General features: G+C 46.4%; 1 protein-coding gene and 1 long non-coding RNA gene across 2 annotated transcripts; both read right to left on the bottom strand.

Annotated features, from left to right (window-relative positions):
* Positions 1-1,211: 1,211 nt before the first annotated feature.
* On the bottom strand, positions 1,212-4,219 carry CBLN1 (cerebellin 1 precursor). Its single transcript, XM_085071902.1, has 3 exons — positions 3,647-4,219; positions 3,300-3,419; positions 1,212-2,156 (listed from the first exon to the last, which is right to left on the bottom strand). Exons 1-3 carry the CDS (start codon positions 3,911-3,913, stop codon positions 1,959-1,961), a joined length of 585 nt encoding a protein of 194 aa, XP_084928028.1. The 5' UTR covers positions 3,914-4,219; the 3' UTR covers positions 1,212-1,958.
* Positions 4,220-4,444: 225 nt separating this feature from the next.
* LOC146432326 (uncharacterized) lies at positions 4,445-14,770 on the bottom strand. Its single transcript, XR_014854554.1, has 5 exons — positions 14,679-14,770; positions 13,552-13,594; positions 9,722-11,866; positions 8,968-9,164; positions 4,445-5,012 (listed from the first exon to the last, which is right to left on the bottom strand). It is a non-coding gene; the product is annotated as an uncharacterized LOC146432326 (long non-coding RNA).
* Positions 14,771-17,597: the final 2,827 nt, after the last annotated feature.

The following is a 17,597-nucleotide window of genomic DNA, read 5'->3' as shown; positions in this document are numbered from 1 at the left end:
CATTTTTCCCCCCACTGCCCACTCCCCGCGGTCGCGGCAGGCAAGGGCGTCTCCGCTCGCCCTGACCATACCCCTGGGGTGCGGGAGAGCGCGAAGGGCGAGCGGGGCTGGCAGCCCGGCGGGACGGAGGCGGCGCGGCGTGAGAGGCTTCAGGGGAGAGCAGTGAAGAGTCACATTGAGAGGGGAACATGCGGCCGGAGAATGTGACGTGTTGGTTGTGTCGAGCAGTATGCCACTCCAGGTGAACACAGCCCGGCTGCCTTCCGTCATTATGCCTTCTTCATAAATCTGCTGTTTCCTCGCACGGCTCCCGGCCGCAGGTGCCGAGGCTCCCGGCGAGCTGCTGGCGGGGCTCGAGGAGGGCCGGCCTGCGCCTTCTCTGCTCCTGCGGGGCGCAAACCACCACCTGGGCCAGGCGGCATCCGCGGGGCCAGCAGGCGTTTTGGCCCCCGCGCCCAAGGGTGCCAGAGGAGTGGGAGCTGACAGCAGGCTGGTGTATTCCACTTGGAGTCCATAAGGGCCGCGGCCATCCCCGGCTCCGGCCGACCCCGCTCCCCGCCGCCGCCCCTCCGCGGAGCTCATCCCCGCCCGCCCCGCCGGTCTGTTTCCAGGGCAGAACCTGTGAATAAAGCGAGAAGCGTTGCTTATTGTGCTCGTATTAATCCCCCCCCCTTCTTGGAGCTAATTAAATTCCTTCCCGGGAGCCGGGGATTCCTGCGGCTCCGCTGGTGCCGCAGCCGGGGCAGCCCCGCGCCGGCCGCCGCCGCGCCACGCACACAGCCCGGGGGTCGTTTCACCGATTTATTTCACATTAAAGTTTAGATACAATCGAAATCCTCGGTACGCACCTTTTAATAAAAGTAGTAGTCTCTCTGAATACTGCAAAATTATAGCATTTATATCTTCAAAAGACGGTAAACAATTAATACCAGCGAATCAATAGTACCAGCATCGAGTGCACATGGTCAGGTGTTTTTAGGCGGCCGTATAAAATGAGATCTGGTTTATAGAATATAATACAGATAAATGCTATATATAAGTGGCTATCAGAGTCGGTGTGAAACTTCCTCCTTTGGCGGGTCCGCTCTGGCGCTGCCGGGAGCCAGGGGGCTGCACCCCCCAGCCTGTCCCCCTGCAGCAGCCCCGGGACCCCGCCGAGCCTCCTCCCCCGCCTACCTGCATTGAGAAACCTAATTTCTGGTTAAGAAAAATAAAAGTCCCATTTAAACTTTATTGAATTAAAGCAAAAATTAGTTTTCGATATTCACACATATATTACAGAGTAATAGTAAAAGTTCAATATACTTCCTGGCGTTTAGTTGGGCCACGTTGTACAAGAGCAAAACAAGCATCAAAACATTTAGCAGCCTTAAATTTCACAATCACTCAGAATTACATAGAAATATTGAAATACCCTAGTCAGCCTTGGCTGTGGATAGTTCTTCATGTAGAAATTTTTTCCTTTTGCCAGCCAGTACATAGCAAGAATTGCATTTTCCCTTCCATCATGGCATCCATGTATTCAAAAAATACTTTGCTTTTTTTCTTTTTTTAAAAGTTAAACTCAGAGAAAGAGTCAAGATTAACATGTTTTAAAAACAAAACTACAAAATATGCTGTAAAGGACAATGAAAATATCTAAAGTCTACTTGTGTGAGGCAGAAGCCATGGAGGAACAATGGCAGATTACACCAATGACATAGAGATGGGAACTAATTTTGTGGGAGGAGAGAGAAGAATATAAATGGGGGTTTGATCAATTATAGTGTCTCCCGCCTGTTGGCTGCAACACAACAAAAATAAGTAGTAATTTTTCAAAGCAGATGTACACAAACCTAAGCAGGATTAAGCTTCTTTAATATTTGAATGTAAAAAGTCTGCTGTCCATTACTCTTCAAACCCAGCTCTGACTTGGGAATTTGTAAGAGATCTCTCCCTTTTCTTGGATGAGAAGTGATTTAAAGCGGGAACACTAGAAATCCAGAGAATGTTGAATACTTCCAGCCTCCCATCAAGTTTCCTCTCTCCAGTTTTAGATAAGCTCTGTCTCCTTTCTCCATCTGAATCAGGACTCCATTGCTAGCAGCTTCTCGGGTCACATCTTGGTCCCCTGCAAAGGCAGAAATCACTGGCCACCCATTTAGCATCAAACTCACCTAAAGAGCAAGATAAAACAAAGCCCTCTGTCAATTAAAGTCAGACAATGGCACCGCTGGGGCTCGCCTAGCAGGCAAAATGCTCAGTTAAGAAAAGGCCTCTTTTGACAGCTGAAACTCCAGCCCCATAAAATAGAAATACCAACCTAAACCCAGCTAAGGTATGTACTCCAAAGGAAGATGTCTTTCACCACTGTTTTAGACTGACAACCACATCAAAACACCCGGTGCATATAAAGCAGGACATTGATCCTATTTTGGAGAATTTCAATAGGGTGCCTGTGTTTCCAGGCTATGAAAAGAGGTCTGCTTGTACTTATTGAAAGATGGCTTTATGCGAAACCTCAGAGAGAGCGAGGAGCAGAGCCACAGCCGCCGGAGTCAGGGCCTTTGAAGTGTATTCAAGGGGTAGTTTTCCTTTGTTAGGCAGCAAAGACAATATGCCACAACACAGTCAATAAGCTCTGCTAAGCTCGTGTTAATGATCTCGGGACTGCATACCCCACATTAATAATACACTACCTGCCCAATCTAAAGGTGTTAAGCCACTTATACCAGATCGGTGCTATGTAGCTGTCCATTCACCTTTGCAGTGTGCATTGTTATACAGTCAGATTTCCTGTCCTGGTTATGCTACCTGGCTTCAGGCCGGTAATTTATTAACCCTACCAAGAGGAGCCTATGTATTGAGCCCCATAAAATAAGGACGTATGTATAGAGTTCATAGACACATAGCTGCATAGCCATGCACAGATTCACTATCCGTTCCATGCCACAGGCACCTCCCTGAACTCCAAATCCCCGTGAAACCTCCTGCCACAGGAGAGTGGGTGAGAAGCCCGCCAGGGGCCGCGGTTCCTACGGGCTCTGTGCAGGGATGTTTCCGCCAGCGCTCCGCGGCACTGGGCAGTCGGAGGGCTCGGACAAACTGGGAGGGGACAAGCAGGCGGCCGATCACCTCCCGTCCCGGGACAGCTCATGCGGACAGGGGCCGAGCGGAGGCCTGGTGGGACTCCACGGCCCCTTGGGCACCGTCGCCGCGGGCGGAGAAGCGCCACAGGTCTGCGCCGCCCGCACGGCCCCATCCCCGTCCGCTCCCTCCCGCGGTGCCCGCGGAGCCAGGCGACGGCGCTCGGGGCTGACCTGGATGGTTTGCCGGTTGTACACTTTCACCACGTGAAAATTGAAACTGTAAATCCCTTTCCTGGGCGCGATGAAAGTGCTCCGCTCCGAGTCGAAGTTGCTGCCGATATTCACTAGTACCTGGAAGGGAAGGGCACTGTCAGCACCGACGCGGGGCCACTGCCGCCCAGCCCCGCTGCCCCGCGGCCGCCCCCGGCCCCCAGCGCTCCCCACTCCCGCGGGCAGGGCCCCGCGGGGCGGCGCGTCCCCGGCCCGGCCCCGCCACCGGCCCGGGCAACTTCTCCCGCAGCGGCGCGCCCCGAGCCCCGCCGTCCCGAAGCGCCCGAGCCCCGCCGCGCCCGCCCCACCTGGTCAAAGTAGATGATCATGGTGCGGTTGCTCATCTCGGAGGGCTCGTGGTTGGTGCTACGGATGGCGGAGAAGGCGACCTTGGCGCTGCCGGAGCGCACGGAGATGCCGAGCGCAGTGCCGGTGGGGTCGGAGGTGGGGTTGGAGTCGCACACCACGAGGCACTTGCCCTCCAGCACGATGGGTTCCGTCTCGTTCTGCCCGCACGCTACCCACGCCGCGCCCAGCAGCAGCCCCAGCCCCAGCCCCAGCCCCGGGCCCCGCATGGCGCCGCGCTCCCTTCGCCTCCGCGCCGCTCCGCGCCGGGCGGCACCGTCCGGGCTCCGCTCCGCTCGCTCCCCTGCCCCGCCGCGCTCAGAGCGGGGCCGAGCGCGCCCCGCCGGGTGGGAAGCGGCCGCGAGGAGGCACGGGAGCGCCGGCACACATAGCGCGGCGCGGAGCGCTGCGGTGCGGAGCGGGGCCGAGCTGTTCGGAACGCAGCGGAGCCGCCCGCCGCGCCGAGCGGGGCTGAGGGAGGCGGCGGGAGGCGGCGGCGCTGCCGGGGCTGCCGGCGAGCACAAAGACGGCGCGGGACGCGGCCCCGCCTCCCCACCGGCCCCGCGCTGGCGTCAGCGCCCCGCGCCCGCCTCCGCCGCGCCGGCCCAACCGGCGCCCGCCGCGCGCCGCCGCCGCCAATGGCCGCGCAGTCCGCCTGCCGCCGCCCGCCGCCGCCGCTTTTGTGGGGCGGCGCGGGCGCGGGCGCGGAGCAAGTGCCCGGCAGCCGCCCGCACCGCACCGCGCAGCACCGCACCGCACCGCGTAGGTAGGAGCGCCGGGGCGCGGCGGCACCGCGCGGGGCTGAGGCGGGGCGGGGGCCGGAGAACTCCCGCGGAGCAGCGCGGACCGGGTCGTCGGGCAAAGCCGGGCTAAGGGCCCGCGGGGCGGAGCGGGGCCGCGGCTTTCCGCGGTGCAGCTGAGCCAGGCAGGCTGGAAGGGCAAAGGCCTGCCGCCGCCTCCGAGCAACCTGAACATCCCCGGCTGTGACCCCGCGCCCGTCCCGCCGGAGATCGCACCGAGGGATGGGATGCCACGGGTCCGCATTTCAGAAGTGTCCAGGCTCCGCTGTCTTCTTCAGCCACCTCGTTCGCATCCCGGGCAGGAACAATCCGCAAGGCTCCCGAGCAAGAAACTCCGACAGCGTCTAGAGCCTTTCCTGGCTGGCAGAGCACCTCGCTGATAGGGAAAGTTCCCTGCCGGGCCGGGACTCCGTGCCCTGCCCCGCGATGGCTCCAGCCCGGAGCGCAGGTTTAGGGCTCTGGTTGTTTCCTAAAGTGCAAAGATTGCTTTGTCTCGGTGGATGTCTGACCAGTGTTCGTTCTGGATGTGCTGTCAAAAAATCATCACCCGGGATTGTAAATGAAGAGATTTACTGATGAACCATTAGAAACAAACGACTGGAACAGAGTAACTTTCTAACTGGCAGATCTGTTTACAAAGTTAAACTTCACTGATAAAAACTTTTATGGAGTTTGTAGCATCTTCTCTGGGAAACAGAATTTCATCCAAAACTGGGCTCCAGTGCAAATCATTATGAATTTTGGTAAAGGCTTTTACGTTATTTTATCGTGCTGTTCCGATTGTGTGATTCATAAGTTTGTTATCTGGGAAAGTGATCTCTCTCTCTTTGAAAACTGCGATAAATAAAACTTTATTCATAAAACTGCCCTGCTAAGTTAAACGCGTGTCTGTAAAGTTGTTCAGACAGCCTGTGAAGTATCAGTGTGCCCGTGGGTTGGTACTGGCTGGCTCTGAGGGACGGGATGTAGCGGTAGCCAATGGCATCAGGAGCCTCCGCAGGGAGGGTCAAATACTCCGCGCTGACTTTAGATGTTCAGCAGTGAAGCAGTCTGGAAACCAGGGTAGTGGCAAAATTATTATAGGGGTGGGACAGTGGTCAGAACGGACTTGGGAAGATAATAAAATAGAAAAAAAACCCTCTTCTGAGGAGCAGAAAGTGAGTGGGTGGAGCTACAGCCTCTTAGAAGGTGTGTTATGTTTTACTTCAAGACTTGAGCTTAAAATCTACAATGTATTTTTACTGCTGATGGTCTTAACAGAGTTGGAAATCAGAATTAGAAACTTTAAAATAAAATTAATATTTCTAAGGAGTACTAATAAGGCTAACCCAAATAAAAATCAGTGAAAATGAGCATTTTGCATTCTTGTCAGCTTTGGTGAAATGACTTGAGGAAATGGAAGCTGAAGGAGCACGACTCTGCCCTTTTCATTTTTTTGAGTGCTTGACTCAAAAAAACATAGATGTTCTTTCAGCACACGTGGCTTGTAAAAAATATTCATGTATTTCTCTTGTAAGACACTTCTTGTGCATGACTGAAGTCAATTCTCTTGTGCTATAGAGCTCTTTAGATGTAGCTTGTGGGTTTGCATCCAGGAGGGTCTGCCAGAGCTGGAAGTTGCTTAGTGTGGTGAGCCCTTGGCAGGAGGCTGGGTGGGCCTTCTAGCCCAACCTCCTTGACCACTCCGAGGGCTTTGGTGGATGGAGTTACCAGAAAGAACAAGAGCAGGGGGACTTGGAAAAATGAACGAATTTGTCACTTTACCTCACACAGGAGGTGGCAGGCAGGCAAGGGGGGGTGCCAAGATTCCTGTGCCAGACACCCTGGTTGTCCCTGACTCTCAGCCTTGCACACTTGCCTGGCACTGCAGCATCCAGCTTCTGCAGCTCTGGCTGTAATGAAGTAACACCTGCCATGCCAATTAGACCTGACTTCATTTTCGTTAAATGTCACATGCGGTGCTAGGCAGTAGCGTAGATTCTGTCTGTATTGACAACAGTCTCTGACTCGTACCGGGAACAAAGAAGAGATGCTCAGCAGGAGGATGTAGTGACTGATATATGAGCACATGGCATAATTAGTGATGTGTGGCAAGGAGCTCCCCTTCTAGGATTGGAGATTTGTAAATCCAGATGTTTACAGAGTGCCAGGAATGAAATTACTCAATCTAACTACAAACTGCATTGTTAGTCAATGTCATTGACTAACAAGACAAGAAGGCAATCGTCATTGAGATACAATGGAAATAGTGTCAAGGTATTAGCAAACTGCAATAAATGTTGTAGGTGTTAGTCTGAAATGGACATATATGTCAAACAGGGCTCTTTGGTGTTTGCTTTTAAGAAAAAACCATTGCGGCTATGGAGAAAATACGTGAACTGTCCACTGTGTGGTAACTAGCCCTGACCTCAATATTGACAGATTGACCACAGACTATTAGTTTTTAGAACTCCCCTAATGTGTCACCCAAGGATAAAGGAAAAAAAACAAACAAACAAACAACTTGGAAATAATCTGGAGAGGAAAAAATAATGGAATGATCCTTGAAGTCCCTGAAGCACTGCTTCAGGATTGGTTATTATCCTGCTCAGATCGCAAGAGGGTTGCTTATCTTGTTCCAGAAAAAAAAAACAAACCTATGGAGAGACCAAAATAATCTGTTATTTTACCTCTTACAGAGGCAAACTTAAAGCTCACAGGTACTGAACTTTTCTCTGTAGAAACCAAAATATAGTTTATAGTTTATGGCAGCAGCAGCATTATCTGCTCTCCATTATACTGTCAGTGAGCCTTAATCCTGTTTTAGGAAAATCATCCTTAAAACTTAATTTCAATACATATTTAACTTTAGCTTCACTCATGAAGAAAGCCTCTGAGGGGGACAAGCATAAGCTTCTCTGAAAACAGAAGAAGGTACAGAGAAACCTACTGGAAACCTTTATTTTTCCTTTGAGAGAATAATTTAGTAAGCAGTTAGCTCATTGTGTATAAAATCACCTTTTCACAGACTACTTGCCTTTTGATTTAATCCTTCTTGAGTAAGAAATGCAAGGTCTGGCCCATAACTGGATAACTTATATGAAATGCAGTTTGTTTACAGTTCTGAAAATGCAGTTTGTTCACTGCTGTATTAGTTTATGAAGTATAAGCAGCAAAAAGCAGTTCAGGGATTTATATATGCCCATATAAACTGAAGTTACTTGTCTTCCCAAGCATCTGCTGCGACTCTGTACAAAGTCTGAAGATGTGTGAAAATGAGATTTAGAGCAAAACAGCTCTTGCTGGTCCGTGGTGTGCCCTATCTAGAACCATCTGATTTGCTGTTGTGAGAGAGGTTTGCATGAATTTATGGTGATTTGCTTATGGTGTCACCTTCAGCTTCCACAGCAAGCAATTAAAGTATCTCAAAGAGCAGACTGAGTTCACTGAGAGAGAGCACAGTAGGAGCAGATGAACTGCTAGGGTGCCAACCAGCAGAAATTATCTTAACATTCCACACTGTAGAATAAAAAAGACCTGGGACCTGCTGTGCCACTTGCCTGCCAGTGCAGGTCGTGCTCAGCAGAGAAAAGACAGAAAACTGCACAGGGGCTGGTCTGGGGGCCAGGGGAGAACCCCACAAGGCCAAGGGAATTCTCTCATTCTCACTTGTGCTTGCAGGAGAAAGAGGACATCCCTGAGTGTAAAACTCATCAGTAGTGTGGTCACCCAGAGAGGGCCTGTGCTTTCCAAGGTGTGTGCCTGACAACAGCTGCCAGGTGATCGTTTGTGTATATTCCTGTCTCAGTGTTCTGTAATTTTATTTGATCAAATGAAACCAGGTTGCTTCCCAACATTCATCATCCACACCTTACTACAGGAAAACAGTTCTGATTTTTACTTTCAGATCTTGGTTCTGGCTAGAGAATATGAAACAAAATAAGCTTAGTGTTTTCCCTGTGCCTTCAAGTGTTTTGTAACGTTAAAAAAATTGTGATAAAATGTTGAAATAAAAATTCAACTTCTGCAGTTCACATTTGTGGCAAACCCACAAAAAAGTCGCAGGAGTGGGAATTTTTGGGGGATACAGGTAGTTGGAAACAGAAGGTCAAAGGGGAAAGAGTTACACAGTCTTAACCAAAGTGGGGATTGCAGCAGTAAATTCATGTCAAATTATCTACCTTGAAGGATCCTTGGGCTACACAGGTAGAAGGGTTTGTATATTTTGAAGAACACAGCTTATTAAGATAACATGGATAAATTTCATCTGCTGCATTTTACTGCCTGCCTGCAATACAGTCTTTGACTTCTGATCTCCCATATATATTACATAGGGCAGCTTTAAAAGTAGGAAAGAATATTAGCTCATTGCTAAGGGCATTTGAAAACACCATCCCTGAGACAACTATTAAACATTCTGGTTTAAACAACCGTAATTATCTATGTGTAGTATAGCACTATCAAGCTGCTTTTTTTTTTTCTTTAACACTGGATTTCAGTCTTACCTTGAGATGTCTGTTTTATAGCTGCATTTACTGATGACATGCACAGCAACAGATCTGTTGCTGTATTGACTGAAGATGTGAGATAAGTTATTACTTGCATGGGATATCAGCAGATTTCCTTTCAGGTACAAAAAAATTCCTAAGTGAGCAATGATGCCAAAGTCAGGAGCTCAATTTGTTTTTCTTGTCGTAGACTTCTGTCAAAACAAGTTCATTGTTACAAATGAATAACTCAAACTGGAAATTAGTTGCCATTCAGATGGGTAATTATATTTTAACAGGGCAAAATCCCAGCCCAAGCTGCCAAAGAACTCTCAGCTGAAGCCAGCACGGGCTGGAACAGCGTGTGTGCTCACTGTAATTGTAAATGGGGCCACCTCGGTCATGCTGCCTCTTCAAACTTAAAAGAATTAAGACCAAAGCTGTCCAAATGTTAACTGAAACTCCTAATAATTAAGGGTTATTAAGGGCTGTTGGCTGGCTTTATTTTCTACTGCAGTGCACTTGTATTTGTGGATTCTGTTTATACACAGAATTAAGAGCTCTGCTTGAACAGGTAATCCAATCTCCTCTGTGTAATTTAGCCAATGGTTGGGTTTTTTTTCCTGGCCCTTAATTTTGGCTGTGTTTCATGATGTACAGTGCAACTGCAATACTAAAAATAATCTCATTCAATATCCTTTATCTGAAAGGATAAATCAGACCACCATACAAATGTGGGGTAAAATTCTGATTTTTTTTTTTTTTTTCTTACGAAGGAAGTCCCAGAGGTGCTGAGGAGAATTTTCTGTGTACATCTTTCCCTCTAGTGGCTGTTCTTCTTGGGGAAAATCAGCAAGAGCAACACTTCTGCACTTCTGTATTCAGTACAAAGGGATGGGCAGGATGGAGGGAAGGAGATATGTAGACAAAATTTTAGGTACCAGAAAATGAAAATTTTGTGTTGCATGAAGACAAAGATACAATAGCCATGGATTTGACTATGTTTTCATGGAAAATGCAATGCATTCTTGAAATGTTATAATAATTTTGATCAGTTGCATGCAAGATGAACTTCTCAGCCACTTCATGGTCTCTCACACTGATCCTTTTTGTTGGTCTGTTATATTCCCAGTGCCTGCAGGACTCATGGAGTTGGAAAATACCTCACTGACAGCCCATAAACCAGCTGTCCCTCATGTGTCCATTCCATTCACTTTTCTCCTGTCTGATCCATGCTTCTCCTTTTTGTCTGTCCTTTTCTTTTTGGCAGCATTAAACCCACAACCACGTATTCATGTTCATTGTTTCCTTTTGGCTGTTCCTGCTCTGGTGTTAGAGCCTATTACACACCCCAGCACCCCTTCCCAAATTGCTGTTAAAAGGATGAGTTAAAGCCACGAATCCAAGAGTGTTCGGAGGATGAGGTGGCTGAGCCAGCACTGTAGAAACACAGCTGCTCCAGTGACTCCACGCACTGTATTGCATCTCTGGCCACCTTTTCCAGTGTTGAACCAGTGATTATGTGGACTTTAAACACCTCAAATGAAGTAGGGGATTTGAAGTAGGCAGAGGATTAAAAAAAAAAAATAAAAGGGGAGAGAGAGAGAGAAAAAACATGCTTTAATTTCATTCATAGCTCACATGGATGCCAACCTGAGTTAGTTTTCCAGTCCTTTAGATGGAGACATCTTTATTCCTCTTTGCTTACTCTCACCCCTTTGCTTTCTTCCATTTTTGCTAGTTTTATAGCAGGATTGCTCTCTCTAGCCAGACTCCATTTATTCTGCTTCAGTACAGAATGGTTTAGGTCTTTGTAACCTACAATAGCTGGGAGATTTCCTTAACACTTGTCATTTACTGCTCTGACAGTCTGTGATAACAAAGGCTATTAGATACCTCCCCTTATTCACTGCACGTATTGGACATATGTGCTACCTGGCTCAGAAACTATCTCAGGACAACCCCAGGGTACATCCCAGGGCACACTTCCATCAGAAATCAAATCTGACAGGACTATCAGATCTAGGAGGTTAACTTGTAACCATAAATTACAAGCAATTAAATTCCTGAAATATTAGTGTTTCATTCAGGGCGTCTTCTGAGTAACTTCTTTGTTATTCAACCAGTCAAAAATGTCTATAGCCTTTCCCAGAAGGATTTAGACAAACCCATTGTTAATAAAAAAAAATTAATAATAATGGATTACTTACAACATCTTTGAACTTCTACCAGGACAGTTTTCCCCACACTTATTTCTCCTTAGGTTTGAATGGAAAAATGATTAGTAGTTATGTCTATCTTCAGTGAAAGAAGTAAAATAGTAAATTCCATCAAATACTGACTACAGCTACTTTTTATCATAAATTTTTACAAAGTCCTCACCAGTGAGCTCATTAGTGTAAATGATAGAGCCTTATCTTAGGTTTAAAGTCAGCAGTTTTTCTTAGCTACCAAGCAGCCTGTTTTCTTTCGTGACATGGTAATGGAAGACTTTATTCCAGAGAGCACGGAAAATTTTCCTCTCTGGTCTTGCAGGGCAGTCAAGTAGGGCTGCTAAAAATCAAGCAGATTGAATGGGATTTCAGTGCTGTCAGTATCTTTCTGGAAGCCTTTTCTAAAAGTAGCAGAGCCTTTGTAGGGGAGAGAAGTGCACATTGCACCACAAGCCTGTTGTAAGGGGCAGATGTCACAGGACGATAGAGGAGAAAAGCTGTTTCTAAAGAAAATAATAGATTCTCCCTATTCTACCCTCCAAAATCTTTGTGGCATACAAGCACTACATGACATACACATTAGTATCCCAGGACGCCATCAGCATTCCTCATCACACAGCAGTACCTCATCAGAGCTGGGACACTGCAGAGTCCTGCTGGCAATAGGCACGGGTGGTGCAAGACTCCTCAATTTCCAGGAGCACCTGCAGGGGGAGAGCTAAGAGGAATGGCGTTGAAGTGTTAAAGACAATGGCAACTACAGATTAAGATAAAACTTTAAAATATTCAGCTAAAAATTATTATTTCAGTGGCAAATAGGGGGAAAGGAAGGCAAAACCCTGAGTAACAAGCAATTTCTCCTGACTTTCTTCTGAAAACCACTAGCCTGGTAATTGTGGGGTAAACGTGTCAGCCAGCACACGGACACTGTGCCATGCTGCTTACTGAACCCTGCTTTTCATGGATAGTGATCTCTGCATTCATCACAGTGCATCAAAATAACTCCAATGAACACGGTCAGGGCTGAGGCTGGATTGTTCAGGATGCTCAGTGGGATCGTTCAGAAAGGAAGGGGGGCTGTCATTCTGTCCAATGTTCATCTGCTGCTCGCCAAAATCGTAGCACAGCACATTTCCGTGTCCTGAGCACTCCGGGTGTTTTCCAGGGTTGCTCGCGGCTCCGCAGGAGAGTCCATCCCCCGAACGCGCTCAGGCACGATGGCATGAGGCTGCCGGCAGCGCTGCGGATGCAGCCCGGGTGAGCCCCGCCGTGCCGCGCTGCGGGCCGGGCTGCCTGTGCGCTCCGGGCAGCGCCCGGCGGGACACTGTGCCTCTGCCGCGACCTCGGCACGGCACGGCTGCGGGATACAGGGACACCGAAGAGCTGCAGAGCCTTTGCTGCTGGAACGCGAGCGCTCCCCGGCAGTGCAACAAACAAATAACAAACATGGGGATGTCGGCACGCAGATTTTGAGTTTGAATTAATAAAGGCCGCGGGAACGGTCCATAAACTCAGCTGTTTGTGCCAAAAACTCAGCAAAGATCTCTGAAGGAAACCTGCTCTCCCCAGAGCCAAGAGCAATCTAGTTAAAAAAAAAAAAAAACCTGGAAGCAAACCACCTTAACTTGGAGAGGAAATTATATATATCACAGAAAGCAAAATGTCTTCAAGTGGCTAATTGGAGCAACATTGTTCAGATATTAAGCTGTGAAATTAAAAGTCACTATGAATTTGCCTGGGGTCAAGCAGTGAATTCTATCCTCTCAGTTCCTAATTTTGCAGCTAGCTGGGCCTGTGTTTCCCCCACAACAGCATCCTTTGGTGTGCTGATTCCCTATAAAGTTCCATCCAAAGCCCATCAGGCTCAGAGTCCATTTGTTCTTTCATCTCCTGTTGAATTTACCTCATCATCCATGGACTTGAGCATTTTGTGTCATTTCTGGAACAACAATTGTGCCACAAGATTGGGGCAGAAAAAGAACAAAGAGAATTGTTTCACATGAGGAGCACTTTTAGATTTCCTTTTTTTTTTTTTTTCAGGTACACAGAGCTCAGGGAAGTGCCTGTATGTTGCAGTAAGCTCTGGGCCTGATATAAAGCTCAGGGGAATGGAGAAGAGGTGTTATTACTTGCTGAGTATCGCAAGGACTCCCTCCTTGGCACCAGTGGGAAGGGTGACTGGGATATACAGGCAGATCTGCTCTTCCTCAAGGGCTAAATCTACTTGTTTTGGAAATTGCTGATATAGGTGAACTTCTGAGGAGATACAAATTGCACATCATATAATTGTGACTGCTACTTGGGCCAAATACTTATTTACACTGGAGTAATTTTTGCATATATATTAAATACCACAACAGTGAAAAGAATAGGTAATGAATATGGGTACCTAGTTCTTCATCAGCACTGCCTCCACAAGAACGTTTCATCCCCTGAAAGAAAAAATCCAAGTTAAGTCTGTCACAAATATAATATTTCCTTACATATTCCTTCCTCTAGCTATATCCACCAGCAGATTGTCCATCAGTGCTGCAGGCAGCTTGTGACAAACTGCTGTTTCAGTAATTACTGAAGGTCTGTACCACATTTGTGATGCTGTTCACCGGAGGGGTTCAAACCTAGAAAGACAGACATCATCATTTTTCTTTTGAAGCTGAGACCAAGCCTGAGTCACTGGGCTGGCCACTGACTGGCTCAGCAGATCAGCGGTGGCACCAAGCATATTGTATTTATTGAATATTATGAGGGGAACAATGAGAGGTAGGATGGTAACAGCAGTGATACAAAGGGAGCGAGACAGCACCGGATAAGGAATCCAGTCAGGTATTGGCCAGCCACCAGCATGAGCATATTTATAACAAAGATCATTTGAGGGTCATAATCAGGACATAGAGGCAATCTGCTTTGTTTGCACATCATCATCACCATTGTTCAGCACATCTTTAAGATACAAAAATGCATGTGTTTTCCAATATTTTAATTAAAAGCGCATTTTTCTTCTAACACACGATAACTTCTTTATTATTTTTGCCTCTCAAGTAAGCTGGGAGTTCTTCATTTAGGTTATGTAAAATATTTACCTACAGAGAAACCTAGCTGCATTGAATGACTCTGCACCATACCATTTTCTTCCAGGGTCAGCAAAATTTTTAAAGGCTGAAGTGTAAAAATTGTGTTGCATTGCATTTGCGCATTGCCTTTTCTTTATCCACAGAAACTCACCTCACTTGCCTCAGTCCTTTTGCATACTAGGGTTTATTTACAAATTGGCAGTAAAGTACTGTAGTCTCTTTGACAGTTTGCAATTAATTGCACACAATCTGTTTAGGTTTTAAGATGCACCATTCATAAATTATGATATATTCCAAAAGGCAGTCCAATTGGCTGCTTTGCATATTGCATATATTTTTCATATTTCTGAGACAGGACATATGCAAAATCATTTTACTGTGGCACAAACAGGAAAGATTATTTGGAAGAAAGGCCAGAGGTTCTATATCTAATTCTTTGACTCACCTGCTGCAGACTGTGGGCAAGTCATGTAATATTTCTCTGCCTTTCTTCTGCATCTGCACAAGGTTGTTTATTCTTCTGAGAGCTGGAATTCAGTGAATGAAACTGTAATTTATTATTATTAATATATTCCAATAAATGGTGTTGCAGTGCTCTAGCATTGCTTTGAAGTCAGTATTAGAGAGTATTGAAGAAATAGAGAATTAGAAGAAAAGGTACTTCAGTCCATCTGATATGCCTGCATTGAAAGGCTACTTATGGAATAACCTCCTCAGAACATGAAACTGATAAAGGCATATGTGCTAAATGGATCCCAGAGCCCTGAGAACCTTCTCTTTTCACTTGTTTTGAGTAAAGAGTGGCAAGAGTCATGTGTCCCAAACCACTAAAAGCAACTTTTACAACACAAAGCATTTAAATGTGCCAGTAAATACCTTATATTGACATCACATCTATCACCATTCTTACAATGAGCTCCTATTTACTTTAATTTTTCTCTCTTTTCTCCCACCCTGCCTTCCTCTTTTGAATTATGGGCAGCTCTCAGAAAAGTGACACACACTTTAATGATACATGTAATACTATAATTGAATCAAACTACTTTGTTTCCTCAAAAAGCTATTCTTTATTTGCTGGCAGGCTGCTTGTTTATCCTAACATTGTCAGTCACATCAGGAAAGCCATCTTAGTCATAAAATAGCAATTGTAGAGGAAGCATTATTGGTTCTGTACAGGGCTTTTTAGCAGTAATTATGTACAGCTTTTAGTAATTTTAAGAGTCACCCAAGCATCATTGATACAAACCATTTGCAGTGACATGCAATGATGCCTGTGTAGTATTTTTACAAGCGAAATAAAATAAGACATTTTGGTGGTAGCATGTAAATTAGCCTTGAGGCTTGCAGTGCAATGCTCATCAAGTGTGTAACATTTAATTACAAGACCAATGAGCATGAGTGAGGTCCCCTGAGTCTTTCATCCCCACAACAGAAAGATTCTCCCACTGAACTGATGGTTTGAATCCTCTCATCAGATGTGGAGTGAATTCACTGTTCTTTCAGCAGGCCAAACTGGCTTTTAAGGGTCTGATGTCTTTCAGGACCCTGTTTGGTAAAGTACTTCATGGACCGACAGCTGCCTGAGATCCCTTGTTGAATCCCATCTGCGAGGAACTGAGAACTGCACTTGACAAAACTAGCAGGAAGGAAAGTTTACAAGAATTTGATTACAAAATTGATTACAAAAATTGATTACAAAAATTGATTGAAATTAATTGAATTAACTTCTTGATGACAAGAATCAAATAGAAAACCAATTAGCCACGAATTCCCAAACTGATGCTGTTTTCCAGTAAGAAAGAAAACATTACTCTGTCGGTTTGCTGGAGATAGGAGTTTCATTTTCAGTATCTATCTAGTATGGCAAATATATTTGCTACCCTACTTGTTATAGACATTATGTGTGTGTTGTCTCAGTTCCCTAGACACTGGAAAATGAGAAGCCTGAGGGACTTGCTGCACTGCTGGATGTGGTAAGGGATGGCTACTGTTAATGTTCTGAAATTCCCATGTTAATGTTCTGGCTTCCCAACACTGAAGTGTTACCTTTTTATGCAAATGGGAGCGGTAACAGCATGCTCAATCTTTGCTATTTCATGATTAGTGTTTCCATGTGCAATCAATAAATCCCCAGAGCCTCTCCCTGAAATGGCCATCTTGCTCAGCCTCTCCAGCAGGGAGGTCTATTTAGCAGCAGGTTTTCAGCAGACCAAAATGTGGAATCAATACCCTGAGAATAATCTGCCCACTTGTCCTTATGAAATATTTGTATTTCTCCATGCAAGTTCTAACAGACTGAATGACTTTTCCAATATGTAAGGGTTTAGTGCCTTGTATGGAAATGCATCAACTACACAATTGCCAGCACATCTGAGAGGATCTCTCAAGGTCACCAGTGAATTGACTGAAGAGCTTCAATAAAGCTTTAAACTCCAGTCATGCAGATACAGAACACTCACCCAAGTGGTTACAAACTACCCATGAGCTACTACAATGTGTAGGTGAGGGGAGTCTGGGTAGGACATGGAGCTTCCCTCTCCTGAGCTCACTCCACACCCCATCTGTTACCTGAGTTCAAAAAAGGCACCCCTCTCTGCTGCATTCATCCCTCACCCAGTGAAGGGTCAGTGGTTCCAGCCTGTGTTCTCAGTTGTTTTTACCTGCTGCATGGCTCCAACCCAGTGTGGGGACAGCAGCAGCCTCCCTCAGCCTGTGCCTTGGGCAGGGGAATCCTCTGCATTCTGTCCCCTAGGGATCTGTCTCTGGCTGTAACTGTACCATGATGCCACTTTTTCCTTGGAAAAGTAAATACAATAACATTGTTACTAATAATTTTAATAATACTGGTGGTTTAAGAGGACTTAAAAGTTATTCACAATTAGTTTCATTTCTTGACTCCTTTAATATAGTCACAAGGATACAGTAATCTCCACATGTCTCTTCTGATCTGGGATATATCTTTCTCATCTTGGCTTTCAAAGGGGAAGCCCTCAGCAAAGGGTCTGAGGTCACATTTTCATTTCTAGCCTGGTTTCCTAAGGAAATGAGGGTCATGCCATTACTGTCTGTCTGTCTGTTCTCATTTTTCTGTAATATTGCCTTACAGGAACTTTTGAGCTTGTCAGTCAACCTCAGTCAGAATAAAAAGAGCTTTGTAAGTCTCAAGAATAAATACTTGCCTGTAAGACTTCATGGCCACTTTTGGCCAGGGAGCAGAAGGACACACAGATTAGAGCTCTTGCTGAGCAAAGGTGAGGAAAACTCAGCCAGTGCCATCTGCTTGGCAGCAGCGATGGACAAACCAGGGCTGGCCAGTCACCAGCATGAGGCTAAATTTGGACAAGGCAGGGCAGGAACAGCTTCT

Source organism: Lichenostomus cassidix, chromosome 11 (assembly GCF_008360975.1).
Source record: "Lichenostomus cassidix isolate B80296 chromosome 11, HeHo_3.0, whole genome shotgun sequence".
Lineage (NCBI taxonomy): Eukaryota > Metazoa > Chordata > Aves > Passeriformes > Meliphagidae > Lichenostomus > Lichenostomus cassidix.
The sequence above is the reverse complement of the archived record's forward strand: the minus strand, read 5'-3'. Positions and strand labels throughout refer to the sequence as shown.